This window comes from Podarcis bocagei, assembly GCF_964188305.1.
Source record: "Podarcis bocagei genome assembly, chromosome: 2".
NCBI lineage: Eukaryota > Metazoa > Chordata > Lepidosauria > Squamata > Lacertidae > Podarcis > Podarcis bocagei.
In genome coordinates, this window is record NC_138126.1 from 76237357 (window position 1) to 76251618 (window position 14262).

General features: G+C 41.9%; 1 protein-coding gene across 1 annotated transcript in view; it reads left to right on the plus strand.

Annotated features, from left to right (window-relative positions):
• PDLIM4 (PDZ and LIM domain 4) overlaps window positions 1-7651 on the plus strand; it is a 62998-nt gene extending 55347 nt beyond the window's left edge. The window contains exons 6-7 of the mRNA XM_081185667.1: window positions 2952-3072; window positions 4070-7651. Of these exons, the coding sequence (XP_081041793.1) occupies window positions 2952-3072; window positions 4070-4274 (326 nt within the window). The 3' untranslated portion in view covers window positions 4275-7651. The remainder of the gene's footprint in view (window positions 1-2951; window positions 3073-4069) is intronic.
• Window positions 7652-14262: the final 6611 nt, after the last annotated feature.

Sequence of the window (14262 nt, forward strand, 5' to 3'; positions counted from 1 at the left end):
GGAAAACTCGCTAGACGAAAGAGTTTTCCGTTTTGGAGGTGCTTCGCAAAACGAATTTCCTATGGGCTTGCTTCGCAAGACGACAATGTCTTGCGAGTTCCTGCTGGTTTTTTCCCCTCCCCCCTTTTTCTAAGCCACTAAGCCGCTTATCAGCTGATCCGATCAGCAGATAAGCCGCTGTCAGGGGTTCAGGAGCAGAGGCGAGGGCAAGGGAGGAAACAGAGAGCGAGGGGGAGGAGGCAGAGGAAAAGATGAGTGATGACGACGACCCGAGATCTCCGAGTCTTTCCAGTGAATCAGAAGATTCACAGAAAGGAGCACCAGTGGCCAGAACAAGGGGGGAACCTAGGGGGACACCCCAGGAAGAAGGGTCCAGAGGGGGCTCAGAGGGGAGCAGTTGGAAATCGGGACCAGCGTCACCAACAGAGAGCAGGGGAGAAGAAGGGCGCCAGGTATCAAGCGCTGGCAGCTCGCAACAGGAGGGAGGGCATGAGTCAGGAGTGGCCACACCTCCATCGGGGAGCGAAGAAACGGTCAGGCGGAAAGTGGAAGGTTGGGCGCGCGCGCCAAGTTCAAATGCACAGGAAGGTGGCACAGTAAGCAGCCCGGAAAGGGAGCCAGGTCCTAAAGCCCGGCGCAAGGAGACAGGAGGGTCCGGGGGGTCCGCGTCAGAAGAATCCCGGAAGGAAGAGACCACGGGGGGCAGAGGGACCCAGAGAAGAACGGTCAGGCGGAAAAGGTGGAGTTAGACTAGGTTAGTAAGCTGGTGCACAGGGGGCGGAGACTCAGACGGAGCTTCGCCGGTCTAACCCATAAGACGTAGAGCTGCACGCAGCAGCTTGAGAATGGAAACTGTAACTCAATAAAGACTTTTATAAAGTGAACGCTGGCTAGCGTGATCCTCTGTGAGCTAGGATCTGGAAGCACCTCTGACAGCCGCTAATAGCGCTAATAGCGCTAATCCGCTAATCCGTCAATGGGCTTGCTTCGCAAGACGAAAAAACCGCTAGACGAAGAGAATCACAGAACGGATTCTTTTTGTCTTACGAGGCACCACTGTAGAGCCACTATGTTCTGAAGCTCTGCATAAATAAATGAGTTTTTAGCTGACACCTGAATGAAACCAATGTGCAGGACAGCCAAGTCTCCCTTGGGAGAGGGTTCCATCTGCTTTATAAATATGATTGAAGGGACGCTTTCTGGAATGATGGCACCCCATGCATTGTTCATACTTAAATGATTCAGTTTTAATTTATCAATTTTCTTACATGGATTTCCATTTCTGTTGCTTTAAAACTAAATCTTCCATTCGTCTAACCTCTCTGATACAAAGCCACTTATGAAGTACCTATACGCAATCCCAAAGAAGTTAAGAAACTCCTTTGAATGTTATGTTTCTCCCCCAGGAGCTCTAGGGTCTTTTCTTTCTTTTCTTTAATGAGCAGCAACACACTGTGTCTCTAATAAGAAATGTTTCCTGCAGGGAATCAGACAGGATTTGTAAGGCAACATAACAGTTACCTCGGTAGGTGCCCCTCAGCCGTGAAAGATGAGCCCTCAAACCACAAAGCAGAGAAAAGAATGTTTGGGGTTGTTCGATCACTTTTTGCAGAGTTTTGTAGCTGCCTAGTTGAGAAGTTGAGGGACATAAATTTGGGGGCGAGAAGCGTGGGCATGCAGAAACAAAGGAGAAAAACAGCTATGAATGCAGCAAAGTTCAGCATTACTTTTAAACTCCTTCCTCACTCCCTAAGCTGGTGAGGAGACTTTTCACTAAGTGCTCTGTAAATTGCCTGCCATTTTGAAGCCTTTATCATTGACTAGAGCTTCTGGGAACCTTTGCAGTAAATGTATAAAGAAGCTATAGTCACCTAAAGCAAATTAGTTGAGTGAATTTACTTCAAAAAAGGAGGCAGAAGGGATCGTGTGGCAGATGTTGGAGTCCCATCAGTCCTAGTCTGCACGGCTAATAGTCATGAAGGGAGTTGCACGGCTAATAGTCATGAAGAGATGTTACAATGCAGGTATCATAGTGCTGCTTCATTATTTCATTTTTGAATGAAAGTTTAATGTAAGTGTCCTATTTTGAGTTTATTCCCTACCAGTGAAAATTCCTTTTTAAAAAAAGCACTGCTGTGAATTTCCAAATATACGCACTTGTGTGAATATATACATGAACATTACAGGATGCATTAATAGCTTGCCAACATACCCCTTTGTACATAAAGATTTCATTGCTTCCCCTTTTCTGGTTGTTTTTGAACACATATGAAGCAAAACCGAACGCCAAGAAAAGAGCCAGCGTCTAACATGCTGCCTTACTTTTGTTACAGACTCTTAAAGGTCTTCCTGAGTCATGACATTCAATAAAACAAATAAATCTCTCAAGTAGTAAAAGTGCACTTTAGCAGTGTTATTGCTGGGCTTCCCCCCCCCCCCTTGCACAGCAAAAGGTTTTAAGCTTTTTTCCATGGGGTTGAGCATATATCAAAATCTTACTAAGTTAGACAATGTCTTTTGTTCTTCTATAGTTTCATGTATGTGCCTCTTTTGTACCAGCTCTCATTCTTTTTCCTTGGCATGCTTCCCATTAAAAGGTCAATCTCTGGTTTATCCATTTAAATCAGAGCTCATGTGTTTGCATGCCTTTTTATTATTCTTATGGTCATTCCATCATTTCATTTTTTCAAGTATTGTTGTTAGCATATGGAGCCTGCTTACCTAACACTACTAGGATCAGAGCACTTACAGCCCCGTCCTAACCACGTTCACTCAGAAATAAATCTCACTGATTCCAATAAAATTTAGTTCCAGGTAATGATACTGAGGAGTGCATCCTTTGTCAGAGTTTAAGAATAAATCACCCCTTCAGTTGAGAAGCTTGTGTGTTAGCAACATTCCACATCCCTTAAACAGATAACTCCAAAAACGCCGTCTTAAATTCTTGGCAGGTGAAAAACATGACAGGCTGACGAGTCCAAGACATGTTAAATCTCCAGTATCCAAATTGGGTGGAGCCATGCCTGGCTTACAGATGCTCCCCGAGTGCACCAGATGTGGCAATGGAATTGTGTAAGTACATGAATCTCCCCAAGAGCCTTGACGTTTAATATACCGTACTTTTCCATGTATAAGACAAGGGGGGGTTAAAGTTGAATTAATGTGTAAAAATTGGGGTCGTCTTATACACGGGTAGTGCCGTGTTGGGACGGGGGAATGGTTGCTGCCGTGAGCAAGAGATTGTCGGCGGTGGCTGTTTGAGTGATTGATGGCTGCGGCATGGGCTTGCATTGATGGGCTGCTGCTGGAGGCAAGCGGTCGAACATTTGGTGTTTTTTTGCGTCGTGTGCGAAAGGAAGCATTGTTCAGGCAGGTGAGTGATTTTCAGCAATCCCCCCCCCCATAAGAAGCTCAACAACTCTGGGCAATCCTTCCCCCCAAAAAGCTCAAGAACTCTGGGCAATCTCCCCCCATTTTCTATATTTTGAGTCCCCCAAAATACACGTCTTATACACGGGGGCGTCTTATACACGGAAAAGTACGGTACTTTTTGGTAAAGCTAAATAAGGAACACACCACCTGCTTAACTGTAAAATCTTGTTATAATGTAATTCCATAAGGCAATGTTACTTGAAGGGTGGGGGGGAGAGAGACATACACATGTAACATGGCATTTGTGCTGCATGTTACAAAGAGCTTTTAATATTAATCAATGTTATCCTCTTGATCCAAAGCCACTTGGTTGCTCCAAAGTGCACGTGGAAGCTCCATACAAGAAAGAACTGTCCTGCTCACTTACAGTGCTTCACACACAGCATTTTATTCTACGGCATTCAGAATGGAACAGCTCCTATTTATATATATATAAATATATATAATCTGCACCAGATTCATTTAAGGCAGGTTATACAATACAGGAGAAACAATACTGTGTTGCAGATGGGGAGAGATTTGTGTAAACAGCCCCTTCTGTGGGGCCCATAAAAGGCTAGCCACTAATAAAAACCTGAAATGAATAGTAATCGTTTGAAATGTTTGCATTCTAATCTTATCTTCTTTCCTGCGACAGTGGCACAATAGTGAAAGCCCGTGACAAGCTCTACCATCCAGAATGTTTCATGTGTGATGACTGCGGCCTCAACTTGAAGCAAAGGGGCTACTTCTTCATTGAGGAACAGCTGTACTGTGAAATGCATGCCAAGGAAAGGGTTAAGCCGCCAGAAGGATATGATGTGGTTGCTGTTTATCCCAATGCTAAAGTTGAACTTGTCTAAATAGATGCTCTTATTTCCTGGAGAGGTCAAGAGGTGGCACACCCACCCACAGGCACAGGCACTGTTTTAAAGCATGGCTGTAATCAACTCTGATTATTCAAGTCTCAGTAAAATGTCTTTTCAGAGATAAAATGGTTTGCACTTGGGATCTCAAGGGGATAGTGCTGAAAGGCCTCTGAAAAGGATTTCTCTCTCCTTTTGACACTTGCTTTTGGGTTGCTGTGTTGCTGTTTGGGTGGGTTCTGTTTTGTTTCATTTTTTACTGCACATAGTTTCCATCATACCCCAGTCCAAAACCTGTGTAAATATGGGTGCTTTTTAAAACACTGTTTCATATAAAACCAGTATTTCTTTTATTCTGGACTCAGCTCGACTGGTAAAGAAAAAGCGATTTATATGCGTTGTACGTGCGATATAACATTGTGTCACCAGGTGGCGACGTGGAGTCCAGTTTTTCTCTATCTGTTTTCCCTGTTTAAATTTACAACGTTTTAAAACTGAAACGCTTCTTTGATGATCCAGCCTCTGTCTCATTATAAAATATAAAGAAGACTGCATGAAAGCTCCATGAAAAGAAGGCACTTTAAGAAATGACATTGACATTTTACATTTTAAAGCATTGCATCACATTTACTTTTGTCAGTAATAGAGATATGCCACAAAGATTGCTTTGTGGCTTTCAGAGTGATAGAAAACTGAGGCCACGTGTAATGAGAATTTTAAATATGAAGCTGGCTGCATGAGTTTCACCAAGAAACTTGGGAATGAACAGGTAAAGAACTCGTAAGAACCCAGATATATATATAAAAGGTAATGTCCTGGTTGCCACTTCCAAACAATACTATTTATTACATGTAAGACTAATCATTAACATTTATCATTCTGGCGATATCTGCCAGTAGCAGCTAGAGCTATCCACTGGGGTTTGTGCTCCAATACTGCCTTTCTTGTTATACCAGAGAAAATATCCTGGGAATCCCAATGGATGGTCCCCCATTGACTGGTAGTAATGAACAGGCTGGAGACCCTGTTAAGTTTCCTCAGGTCTTTCCAGATCAAGGGGACCCTAATATAATTCCCATTGTGGCACCAAACTATAACTGTGTAAACCACTGTTGTGCCCTGCATAAAAATGTTTAAGAAAGATTTCACATATATATATTGTACATGTGGTTTTCTGTCTCTCATCTTTGAGAAAGCATGGCTTCTTTTGCAGATATTCCTGGTTACTGAATCGTCTAGGCACCTGCATTTATTCTTTTTTTTTCTCTTTTTTTTAATAAAGCTTTGAACAAAGGGCTTTACATGCCAGCCATAAACACTTTACTTAAAACTGCTTTCAGACACAATGAAGTTGACCTGGTCAACACTATGTGCAGAACATCTAAATCCAGCCTAGGATGAAAAGAAAAATAATTCATTCCAGATTCTGTTCTTAGGGCAAGGCACCAGACCTAAATATCTTAGACATTTAGGAGCTTTCAAGACAATCATTGTGTAGCACAACAATTGCACATTTGTTATTCATTTGTTACATCTGAAATTGTCATGATAGACACAAATTGTTCATTTCTTGAGAGGAATTATGTCATCACCAATCCTGATTACAGAGCTATTGGGGGAGGGAACCTCTGCAGTTTTTGAATAGAAGGATATGACCGAGACCTTACAGAAGTCAACTCCTGAACTCAAGTATAAACAATCCAGATGTGAAAATGAGGGTGGAGTGCTCAGTGGCCCTTGTGCTCTCCGAAACAGTGATTGCCCTGGGCAGCCAAACTGCTAATCCTAAGTGTAAAGGGGAGGAAATAAACTTTCTATGTCTAAATGTTTAAGCCTCAGCTGCATTTTGGCAACAGCTTATACACCATTTTTTAAAAAGACAGAATGCATTGCATCTTAGGCAATACGGTCACTTTATGGAAGCGGATCCAGTATGATGTTGTGGTTCAGAGTTGGGAGGCCAGGATTAAAATCCCCACTCAGCCATGCAGCTTGCTCTGTGACCATGTAACAGTCGCAGTCTCTCAGCCTAACCGACCTTACAGGGTTGTCATGAGGATAAAGTGGGAATGGAGTAAACCGTGCAGGACACCCTGAGCTCCTTGAAGGAAAGGTGGCATAGAAATGTAAATCTCTAATGAAACCATTGGCATATTCTGTTCAGTGGAAGGCTCTGCACAAGTAATGCTATGAGTCCAATTCCTAGTTAAGTGCTAGGCACATGCAATAGCAAAAAATATAAAGAATGATCCATCAAGCTTTGTATCAGCGATATTGTTTGGCTCTTTGAGGGGGCATAGGCTTTTCTCAAAACACAAACGTATAAGAAATTCAAGCAGGACCGCTTAAATCCCACCCCTCCACCCCAAGATGGGAATGACGAGAGAGTTCACTGTTTGCCATACTAGATTTATAGCAGTGGAACATCAACAGAACTCAGGGTAGAGAAAGGCAACACTTCACAGCATTATTATCCAAGGGTTCCACTATGTGGCCTGCAGGTATAATTTTTTTAAAAATATAATAAGCAATTAAGGTTTTGTGCAAACAGAACAGTTCCATTTGTTTTAGGAACTATAAACTCCTACACCAAAGGGAAAGACGTGTACTTTGCTTAGAAACAGTATTGCTTATCCATTTCACAAACACCATTGCTAGTAAGAACAAGTGTGAATCCACGTTGCTCTGTGTGAACAGGTATAATATAACTTAATTAAGAGAGAGAAATGTGGCAACAAGCTAAAAAAATAATTTACTGTTAGTTAATCCATATTGCTCTTTACAGTGAATACAGTTCTGTGTTTTCTACCCAGTTACCTTAGCTAATTAAACAGATGAGGTTCAACTCATTAATTGATTGATTAAATATGCACAAAGTTGTACAGTATATGCAAAATATTAGATTTAAAAAAGCATACCGTCAATGCCTTTGGATGATGTATACATCTGCCACAATAGGGATAATTTTCAAAGAAGTCATTCTTTCTCCCAAAAGGGACTTCTCTTATGGTGAAAATTGTCATCTGCAGTTGTTATACAGTGCTTCTATTAAAAATAATTTCAGTTTTTAAAATTCTTTTGACCCATTAATTGGTGATTCCTTTTTAGTCGGTCAACATTTTTGTCGATTAATCTAACTGATTTACTAAGCATTGGAACCATTAATATTTTCACATTATGTCTGAGCAAATCTAACGTCAGGTGATCTTTGAAATTCTACTTTGAAATTTTTGAAAACACATTGAAGGCAGCTTTGCCACCAATGTAGTTTAAGTTTGCTGGTCTAGGGTTTTTTTGTTGATGATGATGGATCCGTATCAGTACAAATGAACTGAAAAATTTTAAATGTTTATCATTTATTAATAGCATAAAAATATCGTTGCTGTTTTATTTACTGGTTGCTAACAGAAACATGTTTCTTTGAGATAGTCATGAACATTCGTTTTAATTTTGTTTATTAACATTGTTGGTCCTCAAGGACCCAAGCTATTTTTTTGTGGGTTTCTATATTAACTAGCACTGGAAAAATGCATCTTATGAATCTTGTTATTCTTTTCAATAACAAATACACAGTATATTCCCTTTACGAGGTAACTGATCATTCATATGGCTAAGCAAACCTGTCCTTAAAGTTTATCTTCCATCTTTCACTCATTGCCATGAGAAAGTAAGCTCATTAATCTTGTATTGTAGGAGCTAGAATATATTGGGGAAAATTCATTGAAATTAATGTTACAAAGGTTGCATACCACCCCCAATCTCTGCTGAGTGGTAGCAAGATCCCAGGTGGTTCTAAGCCAAGGGTCAGCAAACCTTCAGCAGGGGGCCGCTCCACTGTCCCTCAGACCTTGTGGGGGGGCCAGACTATATTTTGAAGGGGGGGAAAGAACAAATTCCTATGCCCCACAACTAACCCAGAGATGCATTTTAAATAAAAGGGCACATTCTACTCATGTAAAAACACGCTGATTTCCGGACTGTCCGCAGGCCGGTTTTAGAAAGTGATTGGGCCGGATCCAGCCCCCGGGCCTTAGGTTGCCTACCCATGTTCTAGGCACTCACCCAGGGTTGTGTTTCAAATGGGAAATCAAGGCACAGCGGAGACTTTATTGTACCCATATTTACCCGTGGGTCTACTTTGGAGAGAGCTCAGAGCATTACATCTCAAGAGGAGCTTGCTCTGACCTCCATCTCCATGCCTCTGTCCCAGCCTGCCAAGATGGCTCTGCCTTCACAGCAGCTCATGGAGTCCTCTCCCTTCTTCCCCAACCTCTACATTTCAAAAGGATGCCTTTTTCCTGTGTAACCTCTCCTTCCCATCTTTGCTATTTACCCAGAGCTCAGGCAGAGGGTCAATGACTGGCCATTCTCCATGATGGCCCTTGTCCCCAGGTGATTTCCTTGCTTAGCGTGCATTTTAAATCTAAGGTCTGGCACCCAGGAACTTTAGGCGATCCTTGCCCCCTGCAAACCCATGACAATAATATCAAAGCTCTCATTCATACAGCTAGGACTTTCCCTTCAGTTGTAATCCTGGAATTCTATTGAGAGACTGCCTCTGGCAAACTTTTAGCAACATCGACTTGTGGCATTCTCCCTATGATGGCAATAACATGATTTTACAGGAGTTGATGGGAGGCCCTGCCACCCATATGCCTTGCTATAATCTTTTACAGAAATGCAAAGTTTTCTTTTTAATCAAATCTGCTTCTCTTTCACCAGACCTTGAGTCCCTTCCTCTCACTTGAAACAATTCTTTCTTTCAGGAATTCACAGCATGGTCCCATACAATAAAAAGACACAACCATATGTTTCACCATGTTTGCTCGGACTATGAAGACCCTGTTTCTCCTTCTCCTTCTTACATATGTTTATTATCTGTTTAAAAGCTACAAACGCCAATCGTATATCTCATTTTCATCGTACTTATTTTCTCATTACTCAGCTATTTGCAGCAAGAGAACATGAAGACTAAAGGGCCCCTATCTAATGCATGTGTAATAATAATCATATGGTTACTTAACAGAAAATAGGAAATAGTAGAAGTTTGTAAACAAATGAATCCACCTACATCTCAGTCAGAGAATGTGTCACAAGCCTCATGCAACCAGCTTTTTCTCATATAATGTGAGACCTACATTTTTGACATGTCAGACCAGTCCCTTTTGTTACCTATTCAGCTCCAATTCTAAGGCCATTTTTCACCCAGTAGGTTCCACCGTCTACCTCACATGTGTTACAATAGTACTAAAATATGTACCCATCTTAGAAATTCATAAGTGGTTCCATTACCCCTGCATCCAGAGATTATAAATCACAAAAACCTGTTCGGGTAGGTATTCTTTGGCGATCTTTTTCAGACTTCTTACAAATAACAACCCTGGCAAAGAAACAAAACATTATTGGGCTCCCATCTGAATACACGTTCTTTTAGGAATCAGAATTTCCACACATTTTTCTCCTGGCTATGTGTGTGTTTTTATGAATTGACAACTCACCAAATTTTCCCAAGGCACATCAAGAGAGCTGCCTTGCACAGTAACATCCTGTAGCTAACTGGCTTCTTTCTAGATGTATTTTCTTGTGCTGTGTTGAACTTGTCACAAATTACAAAAATGAGAATGCAGCTTTACAAACCTCTGCCAGCACAACTGAGAAAGAATCTTTTTTATTATTGTTAAGTGGCTGCTTAGTAATGCAGCAAAGCATTTTTAGGGAGACAGTTTGTAATAGGCTTTAAATGTATTACTAGTCCTTTGGGCTATCAAATTAATTGTGAATGGGCAATTAACTTTATCACAACTGCAGAGGCCATAACAATCTTTCAACAGTATATCATATTTTATACTTGTACACTGAAGAATGCTGCATGTGGTACATACATTCCAGTCCACCTGGGCCTTGCCACTACTATTAATCTATTTTTCTTTGATTCTGAACACATATTTAACTTCTATAACAGGAATTCCTCTTGAATAATAGAAAAGCAAATAAAAACATGTAAACAGACCTGAAACATTCTGAATATATAGTGCAGCTTACTATCTAATGTGTATATATACCTTTTTAACACAATTAACTGGTTCTTAATAACTGTTAGGGTTTTGCAGCAGGCAGCTGTTCTGAAGCACTGAATGCGCCAGTGGTCTTCATCCAGATGTTAACAGGCAAGTGCCCATATTACATTCAATCATATATAAGGGGAAAGATCAGGAAGGAAATGGGCATAAAGGCCATGTCCATAGCACAGTACAGTAGTACCTTGGTTCTCAAACTTAATCTGTTCTGGAAGTCTGTTCCAAAACCAAAGTGTTCCAAAACCAAGCCACACTTTCCCACAGAAAGTAATGCAAAACAAATTAATCCATTCCAGACTTTTAAAAACGATGCCTAAAACAGCAATTTAACATGCATTTTACTATCTAACGAGACCACTGATCCATAAAATGAAAGCAATAATCAATGTACTGTACTATAAAATAAATAAGACAGTATTGTAGATGATAAAAATGAAAATTAAATTTTTTCTTCTTCCCTGCACTGATGATCGTCATTGTTTGGATTGGGGGGTGTATCCATTTCTGCAGTCACACAATCAATCTATCAATCAATCTATCAATCAATCAATAGCTGAACTGGGTTCCATACAGTCACAAAAACATCTTAACTGAAAGAGCCTCAAAAACAAAAATGGCAAATGTAATCTGTTCTGGAAGTCCGTTTGACTTCCGAAATGTTTGAAAGCCAAGCTGCAGCTTCTGATTGGTGCAGGCGCTCCAGAAACAATAGCCAACAACCACATCGGACGTTCGGCTTCCAAAAATCGTTCAAAAACTGGAACACTTGCTTCCGGGTTTTCAGAGTTTGAGAACCAACGCCTTTGAGAACCAAGGTAGCACTGTAGAAACTTGCTGCTGCAGCATGTCTATGAGTGGAAGAAACAGGAACAACTAGACTTGGCATCATGAAACGAAGACAATGGTTTATATATGCTCCTGAAAGCAGCAGACTTAGCAAAATAAAAACCATGAGGTTGGAATCCCCTGTTGTGTTAGGGTAGCAGGAAAACAGGCAAGGGCAAGGCTTAAGTAGGTCTTTGAAATGCAACTCTCTCTTATTGCTACATTTCATGTCTGGGCTAAACTCCACCTATGAACATGCAGACTACAGGAGTTCAGAAGCTCCAATGAACACTAATACTGAATCACAGTGTCACCATATATTCAATGAGACCAACCAAAGTGCAGCTAACCTAACATACTCAAGATATGTAGGACAATCCCGTGCATATTTACTTAAAAGTAAGTTGCAGTGTGGGATGCGGGTGGAGCTGTGGGTTAAACCACAGAGCCTAGGACTTGCCAATCAGAAGGTCAGCGGTTCGAATCCCCGTGACGGGGGGAGGTCCCGTTGCTTGGTCCCTGCTCCTGCCCACCTAGCAGTTCGAAAGCACGTCATGTGCAAGTAGATAAATAGGTTCCGCTCCGGCGGGAAGGTAAACGGCGTTTCCGTGTGCTGCGCTGGTTCGCCAGAAGTGGCTTAGTCATGCTGGCCACATGACCCGGAAGCTGTCTGCGGACAAATGCCGGCTCCCTCGGCCTATAGAGCAAGATAAGCACGCAACCCCAGAGTTGGTCACGACTGGACCTAATGGTCAGGGTTCCCTTTAAGTTGCAGTGTGTTTCCTGTTTGTGGACCCATGGAATTTACTGCCAGGTAAGTGTGGACAGGAAGAAGCTGATTGAGGCTGCAATATCCTGGGAATGTGTACACAGCTTGTGTGTGTAACCAGCAGTATATTGAGATGCCCCCATCCACCAATAGCAGGAGGAAAGAAACCTGATGTGTTATGGGAACCACAAAATTCACCAAATCATTATTTCAGACAGCAAAAGGCATTCTAGTTTGGGAGAAATTGTCAGTTTCTGAGCTCCTTCTGGGCTGAAAGAAACACTGTAATTGTGGCAGAGCAGCTATCTTGAGGGAAGATTTCGGGATCTTTGGAATGATAGTTGTAGATTTATTGTACTATAAACTGGTGGTCTGGAAAAACTCCTAAAATGGGTTATGGGTTGAGCTTTTGAAACTGCACAGATTACAGGAGCGTGGTAGCTACAGCAGAGTTCAACATAAGGCTTCCAGGTGAACACACATAATGATCACCATTGCAGCCCCTTCCACAAACTTCTTTATACTATGTATCTTGTTCACTTCTCATACAAATGTCTACACTGTGACAAAATATATTTTGAAAGTCAGGGGTGACCATCTTCCAACATATTTGCATGTTGCAGAGGAGCAGAAATCACAGGGTAAAGAGGATTTGCCACCAAATGCAGCTTTTATACCTGAAATCAAAATAACCTCCCACCAAGACAGTCCTCCAAATGGGCTGTATTGCTTCCTTGGTCTCAGCCACACATGTACAGATATCTTCCTGCACAATACATCCCCATTCAAGAGGGCGGCTTGTCGTTGTCCAAAAAGTCGCTTCATATTGGATGTGGCGATAAATGTTCAACCATACACGGCATTTGCTATGTAGCCCTTGCCTAATTTTGGCCCATTGTGGAGAAAATTTCAGAATAGTACATCTCACCAAAATCTGAGCTCTCAAAATTAAAAATAGTAGAGCCTATCCCCTCCTGTCTCTCTTTGTGAATATTGTCAAAAGAAGATCATCCTCGGAGTTTTCAAGGAGAGGCTGCAGGGCATATCAGTGATGCTAGAACAGTGGATTTCATTCATCAGCAGGTGACTGAACTTCCAACTCTATGATTACAGGTGTAGGAACCCCAAATGTGGTTCAGACAAGTCCTCTATGCTCTAATCTGGGCCAATTTATCTGGCAACTGAGAAACAGCATAGGAGAAGGGTGATGCGTCCAATCGATTTAACAAATGCAATGAGGCAAGAGCTGTACATAATGTTCCGAGTGTGGGTGTACCTGCCACACGACGTCTCATATGCCCTATGCAAGAAGGATTTGTGTGCTAATTAAGCAGGGCTATCACTCAAGTAAAGAGATGTTAATGAGTTTTAATAAATGATTCACTTAAATGTCTTTTTTTCTATTAAAGGGAAGATTTATTTGTTTGTTTCTAGATAATGCACACATGTAGCATAGCAACCAAACAGAAATCATTAAGTCCACAGCTAAATAAATATTAAAATGGAAAAAGTAAATTGCTATGCATGTTGAGGAACTTTAAAGAAGATTGGGGGCCATTTTCGCCTGTGTGAACTGGAGCTTTTCACATGGTATCTGTGCCATGTGCAACGGTAGCGAAGGCAGAAGATAGCATGGTTGTACACTCCCACCAATATAGGTTGTTCCAATTCCATTACAGAAGGTGGCTGCCCCAAAAGCACATCAGTCACTCATGTGAAAATGCCCTTTGATTTAATGAGCTGTCTCCCTAATATAATAAGCCCCTGTTACAGACACTGGAACAAGTTCATAAACTCCAGATAGCAACTGGCAGCTGGGAGCAGCGACACAAGACTGGCTCTTTGCCACTTTTTACCATGCCAGGACTGACTGCCAAGGCCTGGTACAGACTGGCGAGTTTAGCCCTCAGAAACCATCCCGACTTGCTTCCCCCCAGATTTTGCTGGGAAAGGACAAGCTATTGTTTGCCTCAAAGCAATTCCCTGATGCAAGTAATAAGCTTTCAAAGGGGATCAGTCACACTTGGCACTTCATGGCTACTTGCTGGGCCACGACAGTTGCGTTTTCCGCTCAAGATTGTTTGCAGTATCTTTTTCCCAGGGCCTCAAGGTAAGGCATACCAGATATGCTTCTGTGCTTTCTCTTCCACCCTAACCCCACTCTCATTCTGCGCACACCGAGTAAATGATCACAGCAGCTCCTTGATGACCAGGCTTGCCTTACATAAAACTGGCTGGGTTTCTCAGAGGCCCTTCCGCCGCTTCATGTTTGACTGCACTGTGCTGCCTCGGTCTCGATTCCTGCCAGTTTACT